The 23,873-nt window shown below is 59.6% G+C and overlaps 1 protein-coding gene across 4 annotated transcripts; it reads left to right on the top strand.

Moving 5' to 3' along the window:
• Positions 1 to 1,180: 1,180 nt before the first annotated feature.
• On the top strand, positions 1,181 to 23,873 carry ADAM11 (ADAM metallopeptidase domain 11). Of its 4 annotated transcripts, XM_034941678.3 has the most exons (27): positions 1,182 to 1,340; positions 1,802 to 1,977; positions 11,786 to 11,862; positions 12,050 to 12,116; positions 13,635 to 13,720; positions 13,807 to 13,882; positions 14,318 to 14,384; positions 14,450 to 14,517; positions 14,908 to 14,982; positions 15,064 to 15,135; positions 15,311 to 15,477; positions 16,352 to 16,436; positions 16,549 to 16,639; positions 16,755 to 16,806; positions 17,269 to 17,368; positions 17,451 to 17,522; positions 17,641 to 17,733; positions 18,184 to 18,264; positions 18,802 to 18,852; positions 18,956 to 19,019; positions 19,223 to 19,322; positions 19,539 to 19,658; positions 19,752 to 19,920; positions 20,009 to 20,123; positions 20,209 to 20,299; positions 21,275 to 21,292; positions 21,776 to 23,873. In XM_034941678.3, the coding sequence occupies exons 1-27, from the start codon at positions 1,280 to 1,282 to the stop codon at positions 21,789 to 21,791; spliced, it is 2,310 nt and encodes a 769-aa protein (XP_034797569.2). In that variant the 5' UTR covers positions 1,182 to 1,279; the 3' UTR covers positions 21,792 to 23,873. The 4 variants fall into 4 exon arrangements, with proteins under 4 accessions (XP_034797570.2, XP_034797568.2, XP_034797569.2 ...); XM_034941679.3 differs by lacking the exon at positions 21,275 to 21,292 and having other exon boundaries at positions 1,181 to 1,340; XM_034941677.3 differs by having other exon boundaries at positions 1,181 to 1,340; positions 21,275 to 23,873.

The following is a 23,873-nucleotide window of genomic DNA, read 5'->3' as shown; positions in this document are numbered from 1 at the left end:
CAATCTTGTTCTTCAGCGACCTGTGGTCCCCTAGCATGGGTACCAAAAAGGTCAGGGTGGGGACTCAGCGGCCCACCCACCATGCCCTACCACACCCCACACCATCTCGGGTATCTGGCCTTCAGCACCCCTAGCAGAAGTCTGAGGTCCCAGCCCTGGTATTGGGACCCAACATCCCCAGGAGCTGGGTGGAGGGCACAGCTGGGGATGTAGGTTGGGAGGTCCAGTATTTTGCAGACAGGGCAGCCTAGTCTGACCAGAGAGGGAATGCTGGGGGGCTCCAGAGGTGTCTTCTGCTCCTAAGGATTGGGACTAGCAAGGGAGGGGGAGCCATGGGGCATGCTAGCAGCATATAAGTGACCTGGCTAGTTTATATTTTATCTAGGAGGAAGGACAGGACGCCTGTGAGAGACTCAGGAACCCAGACGGACATGCCAGCCCTTCCTGATGGTTGGAGTGACAGCGATCCCTGAAGCCCTCCTGGAGGCCGGGGCATCTTTGGCGGGGAGAAGGAGCCGATGGGAAGGGGTCTGTACCGCGGGCGTGAGAGGACTCCGCAGTGACACGACCCGTAGCGAAGGTGCAAGAAATCCCAGAGGCGTAGAGCCCGGCGTTCGCCAAGAGCCTCTGCCCACCCCAACCCCAGCTTCCACAGCCTGGGGTCAAGCGGGGCGCTCCAAGCTGGGGCTGGGGCAGCCTCTCTGGGGTACCACGACAGAGGGGCGAACGCGGGCGCCGCAGCCACGCTCCTGCCCCCGGGCCCCAGACAGGCAGTCGCCGGGTCGACCCCGGGGGTACCCCGTCCCCTGCTTCCCTCCCCTACAAATCTACGAGTCCTCGGAGATGCTCAGGCAGAGGTGGCCGAGGAGAGGCCGCGGGATAAGTACGCGGAGCGCCACCTCCCCGCACCTGCCGAGGAGACCCCGAGGTGCGGGGAGGGACCCCGGGGCGGCGCCTCTTTTGTCCTGCCGCGGCGGCGGCCCGGGCCCTGCGGGGCTGGGGGGGCCGGGGGGCGGCGGGAGAGCGGAGGGCGGGCCCTGGGCTCACGTGCTCGCTGCTCAGCTCTTAACCCGGCCCCGCCGCCCCGCCGGGATGGCCGCGGCCGGAGCGCGCTGAGCCCCGGCGCCGTCCCTGCCGCCCCCACCGCTCCGCGACCCCCGCCCGGCCCCGCGCCCCCGCCCCGGCTCCGCAGCCGGCGCCTCCCCACCCCCGTCCCTGCTCCCGCCCTCCCCGCGCCGCTGGCAGCCGCAGCCCCCGGACCGGGAGGAATGAGCGAGCCATGAGGCTGCTGCGGCGCTGGGCGTTCGCGGCTCTGCTGCTGCCGCTGCTCCCCCCGCCCGGTGAGTGACCCCCGCCCGGCCCCGGCGCCCCCTCCCTGCCCCCGCCCCGGGATGTGCGGCGCTTGCTGCTGCAGCCACCTTTTCCTGCAGTGCTCGGGGTGACAGCCGGTCCGGAGCGCGGGAGGGTAGGGGAGCGGGAGAGGAGGGAAGGTGCGTCCACCCACCTGTCCCCAGCTGGCCGGGCCCACCGCGTCCCTGCCCCTGCCGCCGACCGGCCAGCTCTGCAGGTCTCTGCGGGTTTGGGCGGATGGGGGGGCAGTCGTGACGGTTGGGCGGGAGTGAAGCTCCTGGCCCCCTCCCCGCGGGCTCTTGCCTCTGCAGGGCAGCCAGATCCTCCCACCCGGATCGCCCTAGGGCTCCAGGGGCCACACCAGAGTGGGGGATGCGGCATGCCCACCCCATTCCCAAGTCTTCTGCCCCAGGGTGGGCAGCTGCCTGCAGCCATGGCCTTGTTTCCCCAGGTCTTGGGACCCAAGGTCCTGCTGGAGCTCTGCGATGGGGGGACTTACCCCAGCTGGGAGGCCCAGGAGCCCCTGAGGTCACGGAACCCAGCCGTCTGGTTAGGGAGAGCTCCGGGGGAGAGGTCCGAAAGCAGCAGCTGGACACAAGGGTCCGCCAGGAGCCACCAGGGGGCCCGGTGAGTGGGGCTGGGTGGTGAGGCCAGGGGCTGAAGCAGGCCTCAGAGCCCCAGGGAGCCCACGGGGTAACCAGGGTTGGAGTCCCCCTCAGCAGCTGCCCCGCAGGGTCCCCTTCTGTACAGTGGGCTATCCGGTGGGTGCTGGAGCCCACTGGTGGGGAGCACCAGGCCTGCCCAGCCCCAGGGCCCCCTCCCATTATTGTAGGGTCCCCTGTCTTCAGTGTACAGGGACCACTAATGCCTAGGTCTCAGGTCTGCTTTGGGTCAGCCTTCCAATGGCCCCCTGCTCCGCTCTGGCCAAAGCTAGTTGTTCTGTTCAAAACAGGGCTTGGATGGGGCAAGTTGGGGGCAGGGAGAGGCAGCCCAGATTCCAGTCAGGGATTAGGGCTCTCAGGTTCTCACCACAGCCACCTCAGTGGGCTTTCTTGGGACAGCTTAGTGCTTGCTCCTGCCTCAGTTTCCACACAGTGCCCAGATAGGCTTGTTGTTCTCCTTCCTGTCCTGGCTGAAGGTGGGGCCTTGGAAAATAACTTGAGGCCCCAAGCCAGCTCTACCTGCCTGCCCACTGTCCCTTTCAGCTGCCAGGCCCCTCCTGCCTCCCAGAGGAAGGTTAGGCATGAAGGAGATTAATTGCAATTAATAATTAATTAATATCATGTGAATAATAATCACCCAGATGGAATATTCATTCAGCACACCCCAGCGCTCCAAGAGCTGGAGCTGAAAGTGAGCCAGGCCAACAGGGCAGCAGAGGGCAGGTTGGCCGGCAAAGGCCTGGCACAAACAGGAGGTGTAGGGGGGAGACCCAGAAGAGGGGTACAACTGAGGCCTGGGAAGTTTTGGCAGCGGGGAGTGGTGGGAGGTAAATTGGGCTGGGCAGAGGGAGGAAGGAGGGAAACGGAGGCTAACATTACGGACATCTGTCAGACTGGCATCTGGCCCTGCCTAATGTACTTGGTTAAAAGCCCTTAAGGGAGGGGAGCAGAGGGGGATGTGGGGTGGTGCAGGGGTGGAGAATACTGATGAAATGGATGGAGCAGGAAGGGAGCATGCATAATAGATGGACCATCACTCAGGGCCGTGCAGAGGGGCAGGGGGAGGGGGCTAATGGTCCAAGGCCCGCAGTCACTGGGGGTGGGGTGGGGGGTGGAAGCTGCCTTCAGCAACTGCCCAGGCTCCCTGGGAGGTGTGCAGTCCCAGGGCCAGGGATGGGGTGTCCTGGCTGCTGAGTCTGGCTGTCTTGCCTGGTGTCACTCCCTACCTGTGAACTGTGCACCCCGTGGTTACACTGTGGGGGAACTGATGGTCTGCCCGACTGCTGGGACTCTGGCTTATGCTTTAAGGGATGTGCAGATTGAGTCATGGAGGGATGTCACCGCAGGGAAAGGGGACAGAGTTGAGGAAAAGCCTGGAGTCAGGTAGGGATGAAAAGTCAGGTATTCCAACTGGGCAGGTTGCTCCTTCAGCCTGACCCTTTCTGAGCAGAGACAGAGGTGGCAAAGGGTAGGAGGTTCTGGGCTGTGGTGGTGTCTGCAGCTGCGTGGGAAGGTCAGGATGGGTGCAGTTGAACTGCTTGGGTTGGGGGTCTCTGTGTTGTTCTGCAGGTGAGTGAGTGCATGTGAGGTGTGTATGTGATCCACCGATTCCAGATACTTCTGAGGGGTGTCTGAGAGCCTGCGGGGAGGAAATGGAGTTCCATGGATCTGCCAGGCAGTGATTATCTCCAATTTTGGGGTCTCTCTGAGACTGAGACTTCCTAGGGCCCTCATGGCGACCTCCTCAAGGGACTTGTTTGGGGCCCTCGCTTATCTGTGCCTCAATTTCCCCTGAGGTACCAAAGCTGTGGACTTCTATGGGCCACTCTGCCAAGCTTTGTATGCACTCTACATCACTTATTTCTCACAACTCTGTAAGGCTTGTAATTTTTGTGTGTTTGTGTGTGTGTGTGAGTTTTGCTCTTGTTGCCCAGGCTGGAGTGCAATGGCGTGATCTCTGCTCACCCTAACCTCCACCTCCCGGGTTCAAGCAATTCTACTGCCTCAGCCTCCCGAGTAGCTGGGATTACAGACGTGCGCCACCATGCCTGGCTAATTTTTTGTGTTTTTAGTAGAGATGGGGTTTCTCCATGTTGCTCAGGCTGGTCTCGAACTTCCGACCTCAGGTGATCTGCCCACCTTGGCCTCCCAAAGTGCTGGGATTACAAGCGTGAGCCGCTGCGCCCAGCAGCTTGTAACTTTTGTCAGCCCCATTTTACAGATGAGCAAACTGAGGCTCAGAGGGAAGAAGTAAATTGCCCAAAGTCAATCAGATCTTAAGCAGTGGAGCTGGGAGTTTTCTCCACACCAGGGCACTTCCCAGTTCTGCCTCCAGGGCTCTCTGGATTTGGGTCCAGGAGGCAGTCTCCCAACTCTGCCCAGAGCAAGGAGACAAAAAGACACATCCAGAATATTTTCCCCAGCGGTAAGGAGATATGGCAAACCCTCAATCTCCTGCCTGGCATTTCTCCCTGGGGTTAGAGCGCTTTTGGCTTCAGAGCCACGGGGTCTGATGGTGGATCCAGTGTGGACTTGAGCCTGTGTGTGTCCTAGCCAGAAGTACCCCAGCTGGGCATTGCTTGGTTTTTGCCTTAACTTACTGCCCTGGTTTGGAACTTCAAGCCTAGCCGGTGTGGAGCTGGCAGCAAGATCTCTGGTCATGTGTCGAGTCCAGGGGCACATGCTGGCTGGCAGGGCCTGGGGCGCTGAGCTGCTGTGGCTTTGGGCAGGTCGCTTGACTTTTCTGAGCCCCAGTTTCCTGTTCCCTAAAATCAGGATGGTAACATATCTCAGTCCCACCTACTACCAGGAGGTGGTGATGGGAAAGAGCTTTACGTGCTGAGGATTCCTGGCTTGACAGGGGCAAGGGTGGGGGTGCGACTGGGACAGGGGAAGAGATACAGCGGCCAAGAAGGAATTAGAAGCTGGAGAAATTAGACTGGGTGCATTGGCTCACAGTGGCCAAGGTCAGGGGATTGCTTGAGACCAGGAGTTTGAGACTAGCCTGGGCACCATAGTGAGACTCCCGTCTCTACCAAAAAAAAAAAAAAAATTACCCAAGCATGGTGGTGCGCACCTGTAGTCCCAGCTACTCGGGAGGCTGAGGCTGCAGGATCGCTTGAGTCCAAGAGTTCAAGGCTGCAGTGAGCTATGGTTGCACCACTGCACTCCAACCTGGGCTACAGAGTGAGATCCTGTCTCACACAATACAACAACAACAACAAAAGAACAAGGTAGAGAAATTACAATTATTTACTAGGCCTTTTTGGGGCAGGCACTCCTTTACGTGGAATTATTTAATCTTCATCACAGCTCCCAGAGGTGGGGCTGTTATTCCCATCTTGCAGATGGAGAAACAGGCACAGAGAGGCAACGTAACTGCCCCAAGTGACACAGCACTTGAGCACAGAGTCAAGACTGATCCTCAAAGCAGGGCTCTCACCCAGCACGCTGCCACCTCTTGCTCAGGGCTGAAGGGAAAAGAGACACAGATGCACCCTTGCCCTCTCTCTGCTACTGCACTCAACCCCCTCACTTCTGTCCAGCCTGGAAGCAGGCTAGGCCTGAGGCCCAGAGAAGTGAGGGAGCTTCTGGGGGTGCAGAAACCTGTGGTTCCAGGGAGCCTGCAGCTGAGGGGTGGTGCAGGTCAGGCAAGACTACCGTGTCCAGTTGGGCTGGTTGTTCACTCCACTAGGGTGACTGGGCAAGCGGTAAGTGAGCTGAATGCAATCCGTGGGCTTATGGGGCCACATGCGTTCTGACTTGCAGGGGGATCTTGTTTTCTTTCTTTTTTTTTTTTTTAAGACAGAGTCTCACTCTGTCACCCAGGCTGGAGTGCAGCAGCACGATCTCGGCTCACTGCAGCCTCTGCCTCCCGGGTTCAAGCGATTCTTGTGCCTCAGCCCCCCGAGTAGCTGGGATTACAGGCGTGCACCACCACTTCCAGCTAATATTTATATTTTTAGTAGAGATGGGGTTTCACCATGCTGGCCAAACTGGTCTCGAACTCCTGATCTCAAGTGATCCACTCGCCTTGGCCTCCCAAAGTGCTGGAATTACAGGTGTGAGCCACCTCACCCGGTCTTGGGACCCCTTTTTCTAATTTGCACCAAGCTGCTGTGTGGGTTATGCCTGCCCCTGGGGAGACCCAGACTCCTTGGGAACAAGGAGAGGGCAGGACATGGGGAGGTGACTAGGGTCAGGGGTGAGGAGGTCGCAGACCTGGTACATAGAAGCTCATCTGAGCCAGCTAGGGGAGGGGTGCCTCAGTCTCTGGGCTAAGCTCTTGTGAGAGCTGCCCAGGCCAGCATTTACTGGAAGTGCCACCCCAGAAGCCCTCCACGGTGGGCATGTGCTGCAACAGTGTTTGTGTTTTCTTCCTGCAGAAAGGCGGAGGGCAGTTGAGTAAGGCTCACCCCCAGCTCTTGAAGATGGGAGTCATGGACATGGTGCCACAGGGGGGCCAGGGTCTGTGCCTGGGGCCCTGGTACCCCACTAGAGCCAAGGCCATGCTATAGTCTGTGTGGCTGAAGTTGCGGCTCTCTCCTGGGTTGGGGCAGATGGCTAGAAGCCAGGGCTAGGATTTTGCTGGGCCCAGCTTGTTCCCAGGGGCGAGGTGGGGGCATGAACTGAGCTCTGCCATGCCAGAGAGTTCAGCAGGCTTAGTTTTGGTGTCAGAGGCTGCACGCTGTGGCTTTGAGGTGGCACAGCCTTAGTGCAAGTCCTGCTCCCCTGCTTCTGACTGTGTGACCTGAGCCAGCCATGCAGCCCCCTGAACACCACCTTCCTCATTCATAAAATGGGGATGCTCATAGTCTCCACCTCTCAGGCTGCTGCGAGGACTTGAGATGATGAATGTCAGGTGTCCAGCCCAAGATCTGGCAAAAGAGCCGATGGTCAACATCTCTGAGTGTCCGGACAGGGTGCTGGGCCCTGGTGCTGGCATGAGGGCTGGGTGTCAGAAACAGGAGCCAGGATATTTAGGGGTTACTTGTCAGGCTCGGGGTGGGGTCCAGGGGAGAAACCACATGAGCAGGACTCTGGCCTGTGGGCTTGGCCTCACCCAAGCAACCTCCTGGCTGCCTAGAGGAACCCAGCTGTCCAGAGTCTGTCCCCAGAGGGACTGATGACCCTGTAAGGAGGTGGCTCTGTTCTCAAAAATGTAGGTCAAATCCCATCATTGGAAATTTGTCTGGCTGTTCTCATTGCCTGGGAATCCCGCTGCCCTCTTGATAAATGGAGCACCCAACACATTGCCGGGGGTGGGTGGGGGGAGCTGGCAGGTGAGTGGGTGGGTGGGTGGGGGATTTCTCCCAGCTGGGACATACTCCCAGGTGGAGCTCCTGCCTCTCTGGCTCCTCCCCAGTCTGCAGCCACCTGGCCCACAAGGTGGTGGTGTCTCCTTGCGGGAGGGGATTCCAGAAAGATGTCCTCAGGTGAGACACCTGACAGGTAAATCACACCGTCCACCCAGATCTGGAGCATAAGGCCACCATTCTGGCATGTCCCTGTCACAGTAGGTGATCCAAAGGAGTCGTTTATGCAGTTCCTCAAAGCCCTGTTCAGCTGGAACATTTACACTTCCTTCTCGTTATTATTATTATTGACCCTTATGATAACACATTTAAAAGGGCTTTTATTTAATCCTCACAGCAATCCTGGTTTTTCTTTTCTTTTCTCTTTTTTTTTTTTTTTTTGTAGAGACAGAGTGTTTTGCTGTGTTGCCCAGGCTGGAGTGCAGTGGCATGATCTTGGCTCACTGCAACCTCCGCCTCCTGGGTTCAAGCAATTCCCCTGCCTCAGCCTCTCGAGTAACTGGGATTACAGGCACATGCCACCACACCCGGCTAATTTCTTTTTTGTTTGAGTAGAGACAGGGTTTCACGTTACCCAGGCTGGTCTCAAACTCCTGAGCTCAGGCAATCCGCCCACCTTGGCCTCCTAGGATTACAGGCGTAAGCCACTGCTCCTGGCCCAACAATTCTGTTTTACCGAGGGGAAAACTGAGGCCGGGGGCATGAAGCAGCTTATCTCAGGCCTTGCGATACATTTCCATTCAACGTGAGTGTTGAGCCCGTGGGCAGGGAAAAAAGCAGGCATCACCCTTGCTCCAGGGAACTAAAGGTCGCCCACCTGAAAAGCCAAATCAGTGATCAAAGAAGTATATGTCTACTGTGTGCTTAAAGGCCCAGAGGTGGAGGGCGCCAGAGCCCTGCATGGGTTGGCAGGTGCAGGCTGTGCAGATGAGGGTGGGGAGGAGAGGGAGGTCCGGGCAGGGGTTCCGGGTCAGTGTGTGAAGGGCTGTGTCTGGAAGTGGTGGGGAGCAATGGTCTCCCTTCTCGAATTTCCTGGAGAATTTGAGAATCCTAAGGCTCCTTAGTCTCTCCCTTCCTAAGACTGTGTGTCTGTAGGTCTGGGGCAGAGCCCAGGCACCTGTATTTGTGCTTCTGGGTCTTTGGCAGAATCTTTGCCTTTTTCTGTCTGCACCCTGCATCTGGTACAGAGAGGACAAGGCACAGTCGCTCTGAAGCAGATGTCTAGGAGAGTGGGTGGGCCAGCCAGAGAGGAGCCTCGGGTGGAAGGGGTGGTCACCCCTGCCAGGCAGTCACAGCTGCTGTGGCGACACGAACTCCAGCCCCAGGGTGAGATCCAGCCCCACACCTCCCCAGCCACCCAGCCATGACCCTGGGCCAGTCACCTCCAGGTGTCTCCCTGAGCCTCATCCTGGCATTTGTAAAATGAGGACCAGACAGCCTGGGCAGGTTGAGATCAAATGAGCTGGAGCATGTGAGAGCCTGGGCAGCCGGGGGAGCAAGAGACAAGTGCAGGGCACAGGGTCAGCTGAGGGCTGGCATGACCTCAAGACCAAAGGCCCCTCCCGCCAGGGATGGAGGGACAATGGGATGAGGTCAGAGGCAGGGCAGGGGCAGAAAGCAGGGCCAGGCAGGGAGCACAGTTTGGCTTTGATAGAGCACTGGCTTAGGCTGGACATGGAGGCTCAAGTCTGTAATCCTAGCACTTTGGGAGGCTGAGGCGGGAGGATGGTTTGAGCCCAGGAGTTCAAGATCAGCCTGGGCAACACAGTGAGATCCCATCTCTTAAATAATTAATTAATTAATTTTAAAAAAAGAACATTCGCTGGGCATGGTGGCTCACATTTGCAATCCCAGCACTTTGGGATGCCAAGGGTGGATCACAAGGTCAGGAGTTCAAGACAAGCCTGGCCAATATGGTGAAACCCTATCTCTACTAAAAATACAAAAAAATTAGCCGGGCGTGGTGGTAGGCACCTACAATCCCAGCTCCTCGGGAGGCTGAGGCAGAGAATTGCTTGAACTCAGGAGGCAGAGGTTGCAGTGAGCTGAGATTGCACCACTGCACTACAGCCTGGGTGATAGAGCGAGACTCCATCTCAAAAAAAAAAAAAAAAAAAGAACATTGGCCTAATGCTGGGTGGGCTTGGGGCGGTCTTGGGACTCTGTGCCAGCAGGAGTCCCCTCCCCACTCCCCAGGTGCCAGGGCCACAGAGATTCTGGGGACTGAGATAGGTTTGTGTGACCCATCTCTTCCCTCAGACCAGGGACAGGGTTGTGTCCCCATATGGGGCCAGGCCAGGCAAACACGCCTTAGTATGTGGTCTCTCTCTTTCTCCTTCCGCCTTTGGGGGCTCTCCCAGCCCCCTCCTGGGCCACCTCCAGCCAGGCCCAGCCCCCAGCCCCAGCTGCCCCGGCACTGCCCCAGGGGCTTATCTGGTCTGAGCCCTGTGTCCTGCTGGGCTCGGCTGCACCAGATGGGGAAGTGGTGAGAGCTCAGCAGGTGGCAGGAGGTGGTGGACAAGAAGGGTCTTAAGGTATCTGGCCTTCGTCCCCCATCAGCTGGGGCTTTCCCCAGAGTGGGGACTGGCTTGGCCTCTGCAGAGAGGAAGCAGGCTTGATGGGGTGGCTCGCAGACCTCCTGAGTGAGGGAGATTCTGCTGGTGCCAGGGCAGACTCTGCTGGAATCTCCAGGCCCAGGATGGTACCAATACGTAGCCAACCTCCTGGCCTCGCATCTGGGCTCATCTGACCATTTTCAGTGGGAAAATCTGAGGCACAGAGAGGTTGCTGGGTCATCCCTGGGGCTGCACGGTCAGAGAGCAGCATTGGGGCAAGGGGTCTGGCAGGCTGCTCCTCTAGGCAGCTGTGGAGGGGGCTGGCATAGGGGCTTGTTGGTGGGGGGCAGATAGAACAAGCAGGAACAGTCCCAGGGGCAGGGGAAGGCCAGGATGGTTCAGGCCATGGGCCGGGAAGAGGATGTGGCGACTCCTTGTCCTTGACTTTCTATTTCGGGCTGATCAATGCTCTAGGGGCTCAGGATGGAATTGGGAGCCTTGGTCAGCCTGGAATAGGGTGAGTCGGTGTCCTTGGGGCACAGAGGTCAGCCCACCCAGGCCCTGGCCGTTGGTGCCCCCCTTGCTTCTCTCCCAGGACCTCTCATGGACACTGGGCCCTCTTCCATTTTACTCCACCTTTGGGGTGAGACAGCCCTAGAAGCAGACTCCCTAGCTTCACCACTTTTTAGCTGTGTGACCTTGGGCAAGTTAGTCAGCCCCACTGTGCCTGTCCCCTTTCAGATGGGAATGACAGTAATCTATCCCATAGGGTTGCTGCGAAGATCAAACAGGGCAATACTCTTAGTGTTTAGACCAGGGCCCGGCACACAAGAAGTGCTCGGTAAAGATTAGCAGTGATGAGGTGGTTGAGGAGGAAGCCGACAAGGCACAGGCTATGGATTTCATGACCACAACCTTGGGGCTCTCTTCCTTCCTGCAACCTGCCATCCCCACCTCAAAGGCCAGGCAGCGAACAAAAGCCTCCCATTTGCAGGGCAGAGTGGGTGACCCTCATGTTGGGGTCTGGAGTCAGTCTTCTGGAATGAACAAGGGGTGTGGAGAAGGCCCCAGCCCTGAGTCCTCTCAGCCCTTCCTGGGCCCTGCGGTTGCTGTGATCCAGGCATCCTCAAGCGCCCAGGCCTGGGGGGGCCGCCATCTTGCTCTGGCGTGGTGTGTTGCCGTGGCAACCTGGAGCCTCCAGCCCCACTGCACTCTGAAAAATTTATCAGGAAAACTTCCATGTTTAAAAATTAACCATGGGATTGAAATATTAAAGATGAGCTGCTTTGGGTGAGGCAGAGGGCAATGGATTTGGGGGTAGAGGAGCCAAGTCCTTACTCCCAACAGGATGGCACCTGCCCGTCGCCCAGTTTCCAGGGGCCTAGCCATCCATTCCCACCCATTCACCCCTGTCCGAGGCCTCCTATGTAGATGGAGGCTGGGGCCAGGGTAGGGGGACAGGCAGCGAGGGTCCTGCCTCCCATTTCCTGTTTGTCCCTTTCCCATGATACTCCTGGGGCCCTCCCGTTACTCTGCCTGATGGTGGGGTGCCCCTCACCAGCCAGGAGGGCATAATGAGGCAGAGGGCTGGCCGGGCGGCCCCTCTCCATCCCAGCTGCACCTGCAGCCCAGCCCCAGAGAGGATGCGCAGGTGCCCGGGCCCAGAGGGCAGAAATGGGGCTGTGCCCAGGGCTGAGCACTCCTGCCTCTGCCCACTAGTAAAGGAGCAGGGTCGTGGAGGAAGAGGAGCTTGGACAAAGCATCTTGCCCCCAAATCAATGGTCCCCTCAGCTGCTAGGGCTGGCCGCCCCCTCCCCAGGGCTACTGTTGCTCCTGGGATCCCCCCGACTCCCACCTTCAGGCCTCCCTGGGTTGACTCCCCCTCTGCCCTCCCCCCACCCAGCCTGTCCATCTGGCCCAGGTGAGTTTCGTCATCCCAGCCTTCAACTCAAACTTCACCCTGGACCTGGAGCTGAACCAGTGAGTGTGGCCTTGAGCCCAAGAGGAAGGGCAGTGGTGGGGCGGGGGAGACATGGCTAGGGCCTGGCTGCTGGGGGTCTGGAGGTTGGGCCTGGGCAGAGGGGACCTGGATCCTGACCTGAGGCAAGCCTCAAGCCTGACCTCACCTCGCCCGTGACCCCCCTTCCTGCTGCCCCCTCTGTCTCAGCCACCTCCTCTCTTCGCAATACGTGGAGCGCCACTTCAGCCGGGAGGGGACAACCCAGCACAGCACCGTGAGTGCCACTGCAGGGGACCGGGGCCGGGGGTGGAAGGGAGGTGCTGTTTCTGTGGTTCTGTGGTCACAGGTGTAGGGACAGGTGGCCACTGGAGATGGGGTCCTGGGCCTGGCCCCTCAGCACCTTCCCTCTCTCCCGACCCAGGAGGCTCTGAGGGTGGACAGTGGGCAGCTTGAGTGCATAGGGCCCTGAAGTCCCCTCACTTGGCCCCAGAGCTCTGACCCCCAGCCAGCCCACGTGGGGCCTACAGGGACACTCGTTCCGAGCAGGCTGCCAGGAATCCCCCTCTCCAGACTCTTCTGAGAGGGACAGCTGAGGAAAGGCCCTTCTTACTCAATATCAAGGCCCCGAAAATCCCAGCTGCCTGGGACACTAGGGTCCCAGCCCTGAAGGCTCTAGAGCCTGAAAATGAATGAGTGTCTATAAATAGCCTGTCTCACCCCCCCACCGCCTGTTCAGTAACTGGAGCACAAGTAATTCTGCAGGAGGCAGAGCTGGAGCGGGAGGGTGCCACTGGTCCCCCCAGCCCCAACCCACGAGCCTGGCCAGGAGGACACATGCTGCCCATCACTCCTCAGCCAACCACAGGCCCAGGGAGGCAGTGCATGAGGTTGTGTGTGATGTTAGGGGCGAGTACATGATTAAATGAGGTAATATATGGTTAGTGCCAGAGCAGTGCTGGGTACATGGTAGGTGCTAAATAAATGATGCCTGTTATTCTCAAAAGAGTCTGATCCCTTCCCCAGCCCCAGCAAATGGCTAAGAACCCTTGCTGTAGGCCGGGCTCCTATAATCCCATCACTGGGAGGCTGAGGTGGGCGGATCACATGAGGTCAGGAGTTTGAGATCAGCCTGGCCAACATGGTGAAACACCATCTCTACTAAAAATACAAAATTAACCAGGCATGGTGGTGCATGCCTGTAATCCCAGCTACTTGGGAGGCTGAGGCAGAAGAATTGTTTGAACCCGGGAGGCGGAGGTTGCAGTGAGCTGAGATCATGCCCTTGCTCTCCAGCCTGGGCAACAAGAGCGAAGCTCCGTCTCAAAAAATAAATAAATAAATAAATACAAAAATTAGCTATGTGTGGTGGCACATGCCTGTAATCCCAGCTACTCGGGAGGCTGAGGCTAAGGCATGAGAATGGCTTGAACCCAGGAGGCAGAGGGTGCAGTGAGCCAAGATCACGCCACTGCACTCCAGCTTGAGCGACAGCGAGACCCTGTCTCAAAAAAAAAAAAAAAAAAACCATTGCTACAGTCCAGCTTCCTCATTTTATAGATGACGTGAAGGAGGCCCAGAGGTTCCTAACCCCAGAGGGCTAGGAACTTGCCCAGGGTGGCATGGCAAATTAGGAGCACCAGCCATCTAGAAACAGGCTCCAGAGCCCCAGGCATACCCAGGGATTGTGGCCACCTGCACACAGGGCAGCTTCAGTGTCCCCTAAAAAGCCTTGAGGCCCGTTGGCTGTCCCCGGCCTCATGCCAGCGTTCTGTTCACTGTTCTGCTCCTTCAGGGGGCTGGAGACCACTGCTACTACCAGGGGAAGCTCCGGGGGAACCCGCACTCCTTCGCTGCCCTCTCCACCTGCCAGGGGCTGCAGTGAGTATGGGGAGGGGCCGGGCAGCTGGGAGAAGCCTCTGGCCCAGGCCTGGGGACGGAGGGGAGCTGCGCCTCTCTCTCCACAGTGGGGTCTTCTCTGATGGGAACTTGACTTACATCGTGGAGCCCCAAGAGGTGGCTGGACCTTGGGGAGCCCCTCAGGTAAGCCCCACACAACCCCTTGCCGTCCTCTCTGGTGGCCCTGCCAAGCTTGTCCCAACAGCTGTTGCTGCCACCTCTTCCTCCTCCTGCTCCTCCCTCAGTAACCCCAGCCTCACTGCCCTCTTCAGTGACCCCAGCTCTGGTTCCCTCCCTCCTGTGCCCCAGCTCCCCCTGTGCCCCCAGCTTCAGTGTCCCATCTGTCCCATAAGTGACCTCCCATTGGGCTCCAATGTCCTTTGCCCGTGTCTCTCAGGGTGCCCCCAGGTCTTGACCCCGGAATCTGAGCATCTGGGAGATCAGATCCGACATGGGAGCTGTGGCCAGTTCTGGGTCACCCCAGGGTGGGGTGGAGGCGAGGGCTGGATCTGGCCCCCCCCAAGTGGGCCTGGAGCAGGCCCAGTTGGCACCCCAAGAACTAATTTCCCCTCATTGCAGGGACCCCTTCCCCACCTCATTTACCGGACCCCTCTCCTCCCAGATCCCCTTGGATGCAGGGAACCAGGTAAGGGAGGGAAGGGGGGGTGGGGAGGGGCCGGCTGTGCCCCCCTCACCTGCCCCTCCCCACAGGCTGCCTGTTTGCTGTGCCTGCCCAGTCGGCTCCTCCAAACCGGCCGAGGCTGAGAAGGAAAAGGCAGGTACGGGGGCCCGCACAGACCTCGGGCTGCAGAGACCTCGGGCTGCAGAGAGACCTCAGGCCGTGGCCCAGAGCAGGAGGGCACCCTCATCTATGGCTGGGGCGAAGGAGGGCTCTGATGGATGTGGCTGGGGGCCAGGGACCGTGTCTGGGAGAAGCCCCCACCCCTTCCCTAATGCTGGCATCTACAGAGGCCCCATCCTGGGCAAACCGAAGCTGCCTGCCCTCATTCCAAAGCTGAGGAGGGACAGGACCCTCTGCCAGTGGGGAGCTGGCACTGTCCCTGGCTGGAGTCCAGACCCCCCCATCCCCACCGAGTCTGTTCCTGGCTTGGCCATGAGATCAGTCAAACATGGGAGGGACTGATTCCAAGTGCCCACCCACCCCCCAGGTCCGCCGGGGCCACCCTACAGTGCACAGTGAAACCAAGTATGTGGAGCTAATTGTGATCAACGACCACCAGCTGGTGAGTGCCAGGGCAGGGACGGGAGTGACACTGGGAGGCCCCTGAGGAGCCTCGCCCTCCTCCCATTCTTCTCTCTCCCAGTTCGAGCAGATGCGACAGTCGGTGGTCCTCACCAGCAACTTTGCCAAGTCCGTGGTGAACCTGGCCGATGTGGTAAGCAGCTCTCCCTCCCTCCCTTCCCTCCTCCTCATGCCCCCCACCCCACCACACACATTAGGGGGCACTGTCAGCCCCTGGCTCCCACTTCCTGGAGAGAACAGACAGGCCCTCCTCCAGCCCTGGCCCCAACACCCACTCCCACCCTCCAGCCCCCTCATCTTCTCCCCAGATATACAAGGAGCAGCTCAACACTCGCATCGTCCTGGTTGCCATGGAAACATGGGCAGATGGGGACAAGATCCAGGTGCAGGATGACCTCCTGGAGACCCTGGCCCGGCTCATGGTCTACCGACGGGAGGGTCTGCCTGAGCCCAGTGATGCCACCCACCTCTTCTCGTGAGTCCCCCGCCCTGCACCTCCTGCCAGCCTCTGCTAGTTGCTACAGTGCTTGGGATTACTTAACACCTGCCCTGTGCTGGCTGCTCCTCTCAGAGTCTGGGGACTGGGCTCACCTGGCACCTGCCACCTACCCCCAGCCACATGCAACAGCTGGGCATCATCCCCTGAATCTGAGGTTGATGCCCTTGTCTTAGCCCTGGTGGCCCTCTTCTGCCTCTCACCTCCCCTTAGTTCTGTCTTTCCCCTTTCAAACTGTCCCAGCATCCCTTCCTCAGGGACCCAGTGCCCTAGTAGGGAAAAAAAATCTAATAAAAGGGCCTTGCAACTAGAGATGGTCTACTGGGAGCCTCTCCTTTGCCTTATGGGCAAAAGAACCCAAGGAGGGGCCAGGCGTGGTGGCTCATGCCTGTAATCTCAGCACTTTGGGAGGCCAAGGCGGGTAGATCATTTCAGGTTACGAGTTTAAGACCAGCCTGGCCAACATGGTGAAACCCCATCTCAAAATACAAAAATTAGCCAGGTGTGGTGGTGTGCACCTGTAGTCCCAGCTACTCGGGAGGCTGAGGCAGGAGAATCATTTGAACCCAGGAGGTGGAGATTGCAGTGAGCTGAGATGGTGCCACTGCACTCCAACCTGGACCACAAGAGTGAAACTCTGTCTCAAAAGAAAAAAGAAAAAGAAAAAGAAAGAAAAAAAAGAACCCAAGGAGGGGTGGAAGGGTCTTGCCTGGGGTCACCAAGGCTGATGTAAAGGGCCAGGCTCACCTCCCGAGGAAGGACTCTAGTGTGAGGGGCTCCCCAAGGCCCCACCACCACCCGGGGAGCCACAGGGGAGGGCAGGAGGCCATCCTGACAGCGCACTCCCTTCCAGGGGCAGGACCTTCCAGAGCACGAGCAGCGGGGCAGCCTACGTGGGGGGCATATGCTCCCTGTCCCACGGCGGGGGTGTGAACGAGGTGAGCAGTGAGGGGACATGGCTGGGGTGGCGGCTGAGGGAAAGGGGCTTCAGGGGCACGACGTGCCTGTTGGAAGATGTAGACATCTGTGCCCCATCTTCCCCACCCCCAGTACGGCAACATGGGGGCGATGGCCGTGACCCTTGCCCAGACGCTGGGACAGAACCTGGGCATGATGTGGAACAAACACCGGAGCTCGGCAGGTATCCTCCCCCGGAGGCCCCCGTGTGGCCCACGCCCAGCAGCTCTGGAACGGGAGGGTGACAGTGGGAGGGGTGGTCCTTGGCCTCCCTCATATCCGCCTGGCTCACCCCTCAGGGGACTGCAAGTGTCCAGACATCTGGCTGGGCTGCATCATGGAGGACACTGGGTGAGTTCTTGGGGACAAACCGGGGGAAGGTCTTGGGCGAGGGGAGTCTTAGAGCGAGCATTGTTTGGCAGTCTGGACCAGGGGGCTCAAGAGGCCCAGCTCACAGAACCACTCAGGATCCCAAGAAGCCCAGTTTTCCGCAAACACTGCCCCGGGAGACCCAGATTTCCCTGCTGGGACACCAAAACCGGCCAGGCTGCAGTGCGCATCGTGGCCACTGGGCGCCGCCCAAGCCTCGCATGGAGACACCTTCCCTCCAGCGCGGCTGCGAGTCCCCAGGTTCAGCGGAGGGGATGGGAGCGACAGGGACAGGCGGGAGGATTCTGGTGCAATCCCGGGGCAGATCCTCCGCCTCCTCGCGATGGTGACGAAGTCCCCCAGTGTACCCCCTCCCCAGCCTTGAGAGGGGTGAGGGTGGGTTGGAGGGGAGCAGCCAGCAGCACCTCCCCTCGCCCTATCCAGGTTCTACCTGCCCCGCAAGTTCTCGCGCTGCAGCATCGACGAGTACAACCAGTTTCTGCAGGAGGGTGGTGGCAGCTGCCTTTTCAACAAGCCCCTCAAGGTACCAGCCCCGCGGCGGGGAGCATGGGAGCGGGCCCTGGGCGGGGTCCGGGCCAGACTCCCGACCTGTCCTCCCGGTCCAGCTCCTGGACCCCCCAGAGTGCGGGAACGGCTTCGTGGAGGCAGGGGAGGAGTGCGACTGCGGCTCGGTGCAGGTGAGCGGTGGTGCGGGCGCCAGGTGGGGAACCGGGATGCGGGGGTGGGCACGAGGGAGCGTCCGAGTGGGAGGATTAGGGCTCGCCCGCCTCCTTCCCCTTCTCCCGCGTCCCTCAGGAGTGCAGCCGCGCAGGTGGCAACTGCTGCAAGAAATGCACACTGACTCACGACGCCATGTGCAGCGACGGGCTCTGCTGTCGCCGCTGCAAGGTAAGCAGGACCGGCCGGGAGGCGGGGCCAGGACGCAGGAGGAGCGATTGGAGGCCTTCATATAAGGGGTGGGAGCTAGGGAGGGAAGCGGAGCCTTAGGGGACGAAGGCCTCTGGGGCAGGGCTTGATGCGAAGACAATGCCAATGGGGAGCAAGGGGCGGGGCTGAAGGATGTTGAAGGCGGGGCTACGAGGAGCGGGAAGGGAAGGCTGCCCAGAATCAAGGAGGGGCGGGAAGGTGGGCGGGCTTGGGGGCGGTGCTGAGTGCGCTGGGAGCGAGGTGGGGAGCGTTCAAGAGGTGGTGGGAGCAGGGAAATAAGAACAGGCCTGAAACGGGGCCCTGGGGAGCTGGAGGGCCCGGGGATGTGGGGGTCCAGAGACCGGGGGGCCTGGGGAGGGCAAGGCCGAGGCATCCATCCTGCCTGACTCGAGGAGCGCGTCTCTTCCCTAGTACGAACCACGGGGTGTGTCCTGCCGAGAGGCCGTGAACGAGTGCGACATCGCGGAGACCTGCACCGGGGACTCTAGCCAGGTCCTCCCGGCCCCGCCGTCTTGTGGAGCCCTGGGCGAGGCAACCCCTACCCTTGTCGATTTGGTTTTCCCGGACGAGTGCTCAGCACTCCCCTCCTCTCCACAGCTGGCATCGACCTCCACTGATCAGACTGTTTTCTTATCTGAGAAAGGGGTTCTTCATGGTCCTGGCCTTGTTCCTTCAATCATTAAACTAGAATGTATCGTCTGGCTGGTATTCCCAGCGCCTGGCCCGGTGCCTGGTGTAGGTTAGGGATCAGAGTAGATGATAATATTAGTTAACATCTATTACAACCTAATTACATGCCAGGCATTTATCTCCCAGCCCTACGAGGGAGGGAGGCTGGAGCGGCTCTGGGGCTTGCAAATCCGTGTGGTCTGGGTCCAGAACCAGACAGATCGCTTGTCCTAGGCGTGGAAGAGCCCTGTGGCATGAGCCCCCAATGGGGGGCACTTGGTACCCCAGCATTCCTCCCTGGGGCAGCCCTCAGCTCCAGTCCTGGGGCTGCTCCGCTCAACCCCACCCCTCTCTCCACAGTGCCCGCCTAACCTGCACAAGCTGGACGGTTACTACTGTGACCATGAGCAGGTATGATGGCTGCCCCCTGAGCCTGGGATTCAGGGCAGTCTCTTGTCTCCACTCTGACCACTCAGCATCTCCATCCCTTGCCTCTTAATTCTTGGACTCTCAGGGCCGCTGCTACGGAGGTCGCTGCAAAACCCGGGACCGGCAGTGCCAGGTTCTTTGGGGCCATGGTGAGTCTGGCTAGGGCTGGGAGTGGGGACTCCGGAGGACCCAGAGCTGAGAAGCTGGGGAGAGTGGGTTCCAGCTGAACAGGCCCCCAAGTGTGTAGCTCCCCAGGATCTCAGGGACCCAGGCAGAGTGTGGGAGATGCAGGCCTGAGGTCTTGGGGTGGGTCCTGGGGCGCGTGGGGTCACTTGGCATCCTCTCCCCACAGCGGCTGCTGATCGCTTCTGCTACGAGAAGCTGAACGTGGAGGGGACGGAGCGTGGGAGCTGTGGACGCAAGGGATCCGGCTGGGTCCAGTGCAGTAAGCAGTGAGTATTGAGGCTCCCAGAGGGCCTCTCAGCTCCAGGGCAGGTGTGAGACTTTTCAGAGATGGGGCAGCAGGTTCTCCCAGGAGGAGCCTGTCAGTCCCAATGGGCGGGCACGTGGCAAATGAGGTGGCAGGGTGCAGGGTGAGGGCAGATTAGAGTTCAGTAGTTGAGTCTGAGGTCAAACTTGGGGCTCACTGTCTCTATATGCCCCAACAGGGACGTGCTGTGTGGCTTCCTCCTCTGTGTCAACATCTCTGGAGCTCCTCGGCTAGGGGACCTGGTGGGAGACATCAGTAGTGTCACCTTCTACCACCAGGGCAAGGAGCTGGACTGCAGGTGCTGGCCAGGACCAAGACTAGGGAGGGGAGGTTGCAGCTGTGCTGGGGGTTAGGAGACAGGGGGCTGAGGCTGGCTGTGTCACTTCCCCAGGGGAGGCCACGTGCAGCTGGCGGACGGCTCTGACCTGAGCTATGTGGAGGATGGCACAGCCTGCGGGCCTAACATGTTGTGCCTGGACCATCGCTGCCTGCCAGCTTCTGCCTTCAACTTCAGCACCTGCCCCGGCAGTGGGGAGCGCCGGATTTGCTCCCACCACGGGGTGACTGCCTGGAGCCCGGGATGGCGGGAGAAGCTTACAAGAGGGGACAGGCCCCTGCTCACCTCTCCTGGCCCTGCCCTGCCTCTAGGTCTGCAGCAATGAAGGGAAGTGCATCTGTCAGCCAGACTGGACAGGCAAAGACTGCAGTATCCATAACCCCCTGCCCACGTCCCCACCCACGGGGGAGACGGAGAGATATAAAGGTGAGGCTGGAGCTGGCCAAGGGGGCTCTGTCTGTCCCGCTCTCTATGCCTGTCCTTGCCAGCTAAGCCCTGCCATCCTCCCCAGGTCCCAGCGGCACCAACATCATCATTGGCTCCATCGCTGGGGCTGTCCTGGTTGCAGCCATCGTCCTGGGCGGCACGGGCTGGGGATTTAAGTAAGAGACACACACACCCTGTGCCCCCTGGCATCCTTGAGGGGGGATCAGAATCCCTGCTGGTGGAGCTGAGGGGGCCCTCCCTGAAAGCCCAACTAAACCAGAGCTCACACGTCATAGGTCCAAGTAGCCTGCAGGGCTTAACATTTAGAAACTAGGAGATTTTAGGCTAGATGAGGTAGCTCACGCCTGTAATCCCAGCACTTTGGGAGGCCAAGGCAGGCGGATCACCTGAGGTCAGGAATTCAAGACCAGTCTGGCCAACATGGTGAAACCCCGTCTCTATTAAAAATACAAAAATTAGCCAGCCATGGTGGTGCGCACCTGTAATCCCAGCTACTTGCGAGGCTGAGGCAGAGAATTGCTTGAACCCGGGAGGTGGAGGTTGCAGTGAGCTGAGATCGCACCATTGCACTCCAGCCTGGGTGACAGAGCAAGACTGCGTCAAAAAAAAAAAAAAAAAAAAAGGAAAGAAAGAGAGAAAGAAAAGAAAAGAGAAAAGAAATCAGGAGATTTTACACTAGCAATTCGGATTTCCAGCTCTGGAAACATGAAAAGGTTGAGCCCCAGCGTGCCTCTAAGCATCCCCGAATAGCCACAGAGTGGAGCTGGGCAGGGGCCACCCAAGCCAGGCATGTGTCCTCCGGTCTCCAGTCCCACCCAGCCTATAATGCTTTGTGCGTGTCTAAGTTTGGGGTCCTTGTGCTGGTCTAACCCCCTTAATGTGCAGAGGAGGAACCCACGGCCCAAGGTCACATGATTGAGTTAGTAGCAGAGTCAGAGCTGGAACCGGGACGCATTTTTGTGGGTGCCCTGGGTAATTCTCCCTGGCCCTTACATTAGTGTCCAGGCCCCGGGGACCCCGGCCCCGCTCTGGGGCAAGGGGTCGCATGGCAGCCAAAGGCCCCTCCCTGAGAGAAGCAAAAGGTCAGATGTCTCCTTTTCCTCTCCCCTTCCACCATCCTCCCCCTGCAGAAACATTCGCCGAGGAAGGTACGACCCGACCCAGCAGGGGGCAGTGTGATGCCGGCCACGTCATCCCTCCCGCTGTCCTTGTCTCCTCCATCTCATTCGTCACCCCGCGTTCTGTTGATGGGGAGCGGGGGCTGATTCCCCCACCCCTGCTGCCAGGCTGTCCCGGCAGGGGTGGGAGAGCCTCGCTCAGGGAAGAAGGTCCCAGCTGCCCTCGCCCTCGCCTGCTCGACTGCCCTGCTGCGGCCAGGCCCTCCCCTGCCACCAGGTGGAACTGGAGCTGCGCCCCTGGCAGTCCCCATCCCCAGGAGGGCCCTCCCTGTGCGTCCCATCTGTTTTGTCTTCCATATCACCACTGTCTGACCTCACGCAGATCCCTTCCCTGGCCAGCCTGTGACTTGCCGCCTGCCTCCAGGGCCCAGCACTGAGCTCCGGGGCCCTGCTGGGGGGCTCTCCCCGTGGCCCCTGCTCACGTCCTCCCCTGATGCCCCCTCTCCGTTCCAGGTCCGGAGGGGCCTAAGTGCCACCCTCCTCCCTCCAAGCCTGGCACCCACCGTCTCGGCCCTGAACCACGAGGCTGCCCCCATCCAGCCACGGAGGGAGGCACCATGCAAATGTCTTCCAGGTCCAAACCCTTCAACTCCTGGCTCCGCAGGGGTTTGGGTGGGGGCTGTGGCCCTGCCCTTGGCACCACCAGGGTGGACCAGGCCTGGAGGGCACTTCCTCCACAGTACCCCACCCACCTCCTGCGGCTCAGCCTTGCACACCCACTGCCCCGTGTGAATGTAGCTTCCACCTCATGGATTGCCACAGCTCAACTCGGGGGGGCCTGGAGGGATGCCCCCAGGCAGCCACCAGTGGACCTAGCCTGGATGGCCCCTCCTTGCAACCAGGCAACTGAGACCAGGGTCTTACCTCTCTGGGACCTAGGGGGATGGGGCTGACATCTACATTTTTAAAAACTGAATCTTAATCGATGAATGTAAACTCGGGGGTGCTGGGGCCAGGGCAGATGTGGGGATGTTTTGACATTTACAGGAGGGCCCGGAGAAACTGAGGTGTGGCCATCCCCCAGACCCTCCCCAAGGATGACCACACCCGAAGTCCTGTCACTGAGCACAGGCAGGGGCTGGGCATCCCAGCTTGCCCCCGCTTAGCCCCGCTGAGCTTGGAGGAAGTATGAGTGCTGATTCAAACCAAAGCTGCCTGTGCCATGCCCAAGGCCTAGGTTATGGGTACGGCAACCACATGTCCCAGATCGTCTCCAATTCTAAAACGACCGTCCTGCTGTCCCTGTCAGGACACATGGATTTTGGGGGGGGGGTTCTAGAAAATATAGTTCCTATAATAAAATGGCACCTTCCCCCTTTCAAGAAGGGTGATTCTGGGGCCGACTCAGGGTTTAGGTGCCCCCTGGTGTGGCCTAGATGTCCCCACCTGGGCCATCTTTCTGGGGAGAACTCTCCCAGGTAGGGAAGGCCAGAGGTGGCCCAGTGCCTGGAGGGTTAGGGTCTCTGCCTGGGATGTGCAAGAGGAAGTAGGAAAGGGAGGTCTCATGGATGATCCTAGGCTGCTAGAAGTCCTTAAGGCCCCATCTAGTCCATTCCACTCCCTACCCCCATTCCAGAGCCGAGTAGTAAGTTTACAGATGTTTCCCCCATTACGTGCCCCCACCCATCCCTGCTGCAGCGAGCCTGAGAGCCAGGCAGAGCCAGGCACAGCTCCTCAGTCTTCTCACACAGTCCTGCCGGTGGCCTTCCCTCATGACCCTTGCTTGGGAGGGTGGAGCACTGGCTCCTTGACCCTAAAAGGTAGCTGGCAGGGGCAAGATGGGGGCCAGCTACCTAATGGATGAAAGCCACAAGTGAATACAGTTCTTGTCACCAGGGTTGCCCTGCCCTCACTCGGCAGGGAGTTCTGACACCCCAGGGCCCGTGAGCTACCTGCTTGAGCCCCTGTTTCTGGGGCACCTTCGAGGAGGCGTTGTGGAGGGCATCGCTCCCTGTTTATTCACACCACCCTCAGGGGCAAACAGGCCTGGGACCCGCTGACACCATTTTGGGTAGCTGGATGCACCCGACAGCAGTGGGGTCCACACACTGAGCTCCAGCTGGCACTGCCCATTCAAGGGCTGAGTGGAGGGGCCCCTCCGGCCAGCTCTGCTCCACCAGCCCTGCAAGCTGATGCAGGGTGGGGGAAGGGCTGGGTGTTGCACTATTGCTGCGCTGCCTTAAGGCATCTGTCCTCTGGTGGTGCACCCGTGCACACAGGTACAGTGCATCTGGGCACAGCTTTTGGATCCACACCTCTGCACAAGTGTGAATACCTCTGCACATATGGGCGTATCTGTGTGTGCTCGTGTATATGGGGTGGGGAACATGAGACTTCCTGTGACCAGTCCACCCTGGCTCCCAGCTGTCTGTATCCTCCTGCCCCGCCCTGGCGAGTGCCTACCCTGGCAGAACCCAGGGAGGAATGGAGGCTGCCTCTGCCTGGGCCTCCACACAGCATCCTGTACATACGCCACCTGGGCTGGGGGTGGGGAGGCGGGGCCAGGAGCATCGATTAAAGATCACATCCTGGGGCTTCCAGGGAGCTCACA

Source organism: Pan paniscus, chromosome 19 (assembly GCF_029289425.2).
Source record: "Pan paniscus chromosome 19, NHGRI_mPanPan1-v2.0_pri, whole genome shotgun sequence".
In the NCBI taxonomy this organism is placed as follows: domain Eukaryota; kingdom Metazoa; phylum Chordata; class Mammalia; order Primates; family Hominidae; genus Pan; species Pan paniscus.
This window is presented reverse-complemented; position numbering and strand designations above follow the sequence as displayed.

Excerpts from the sequence above, each read along its gene's own strand:
- ADAM11 (XM_034941677.3), top strand. The coding sequence starts at position 1,280 with ATGAGGCTGCTGCGGCGCTGGGCGTTCGCGGCTCTGCTGCTGCCGCTG. Across the intron at positions 14,385-14,449 it reads CCTTGGATGCAGGGAACCAG|GCTGCCTGTTTGCTGTGCCT; the intron begins GTAAGGGAGGGA and ends CCCTCCCCACAG. Across the intron at positions 18,265-18,801 it reads GCACCGGGGACTCTAGCCAG|TGCCCGCCTAACCTGCACAA; the intron begins GTCCTCCCGGCC and ends CTCTCTCCACAG.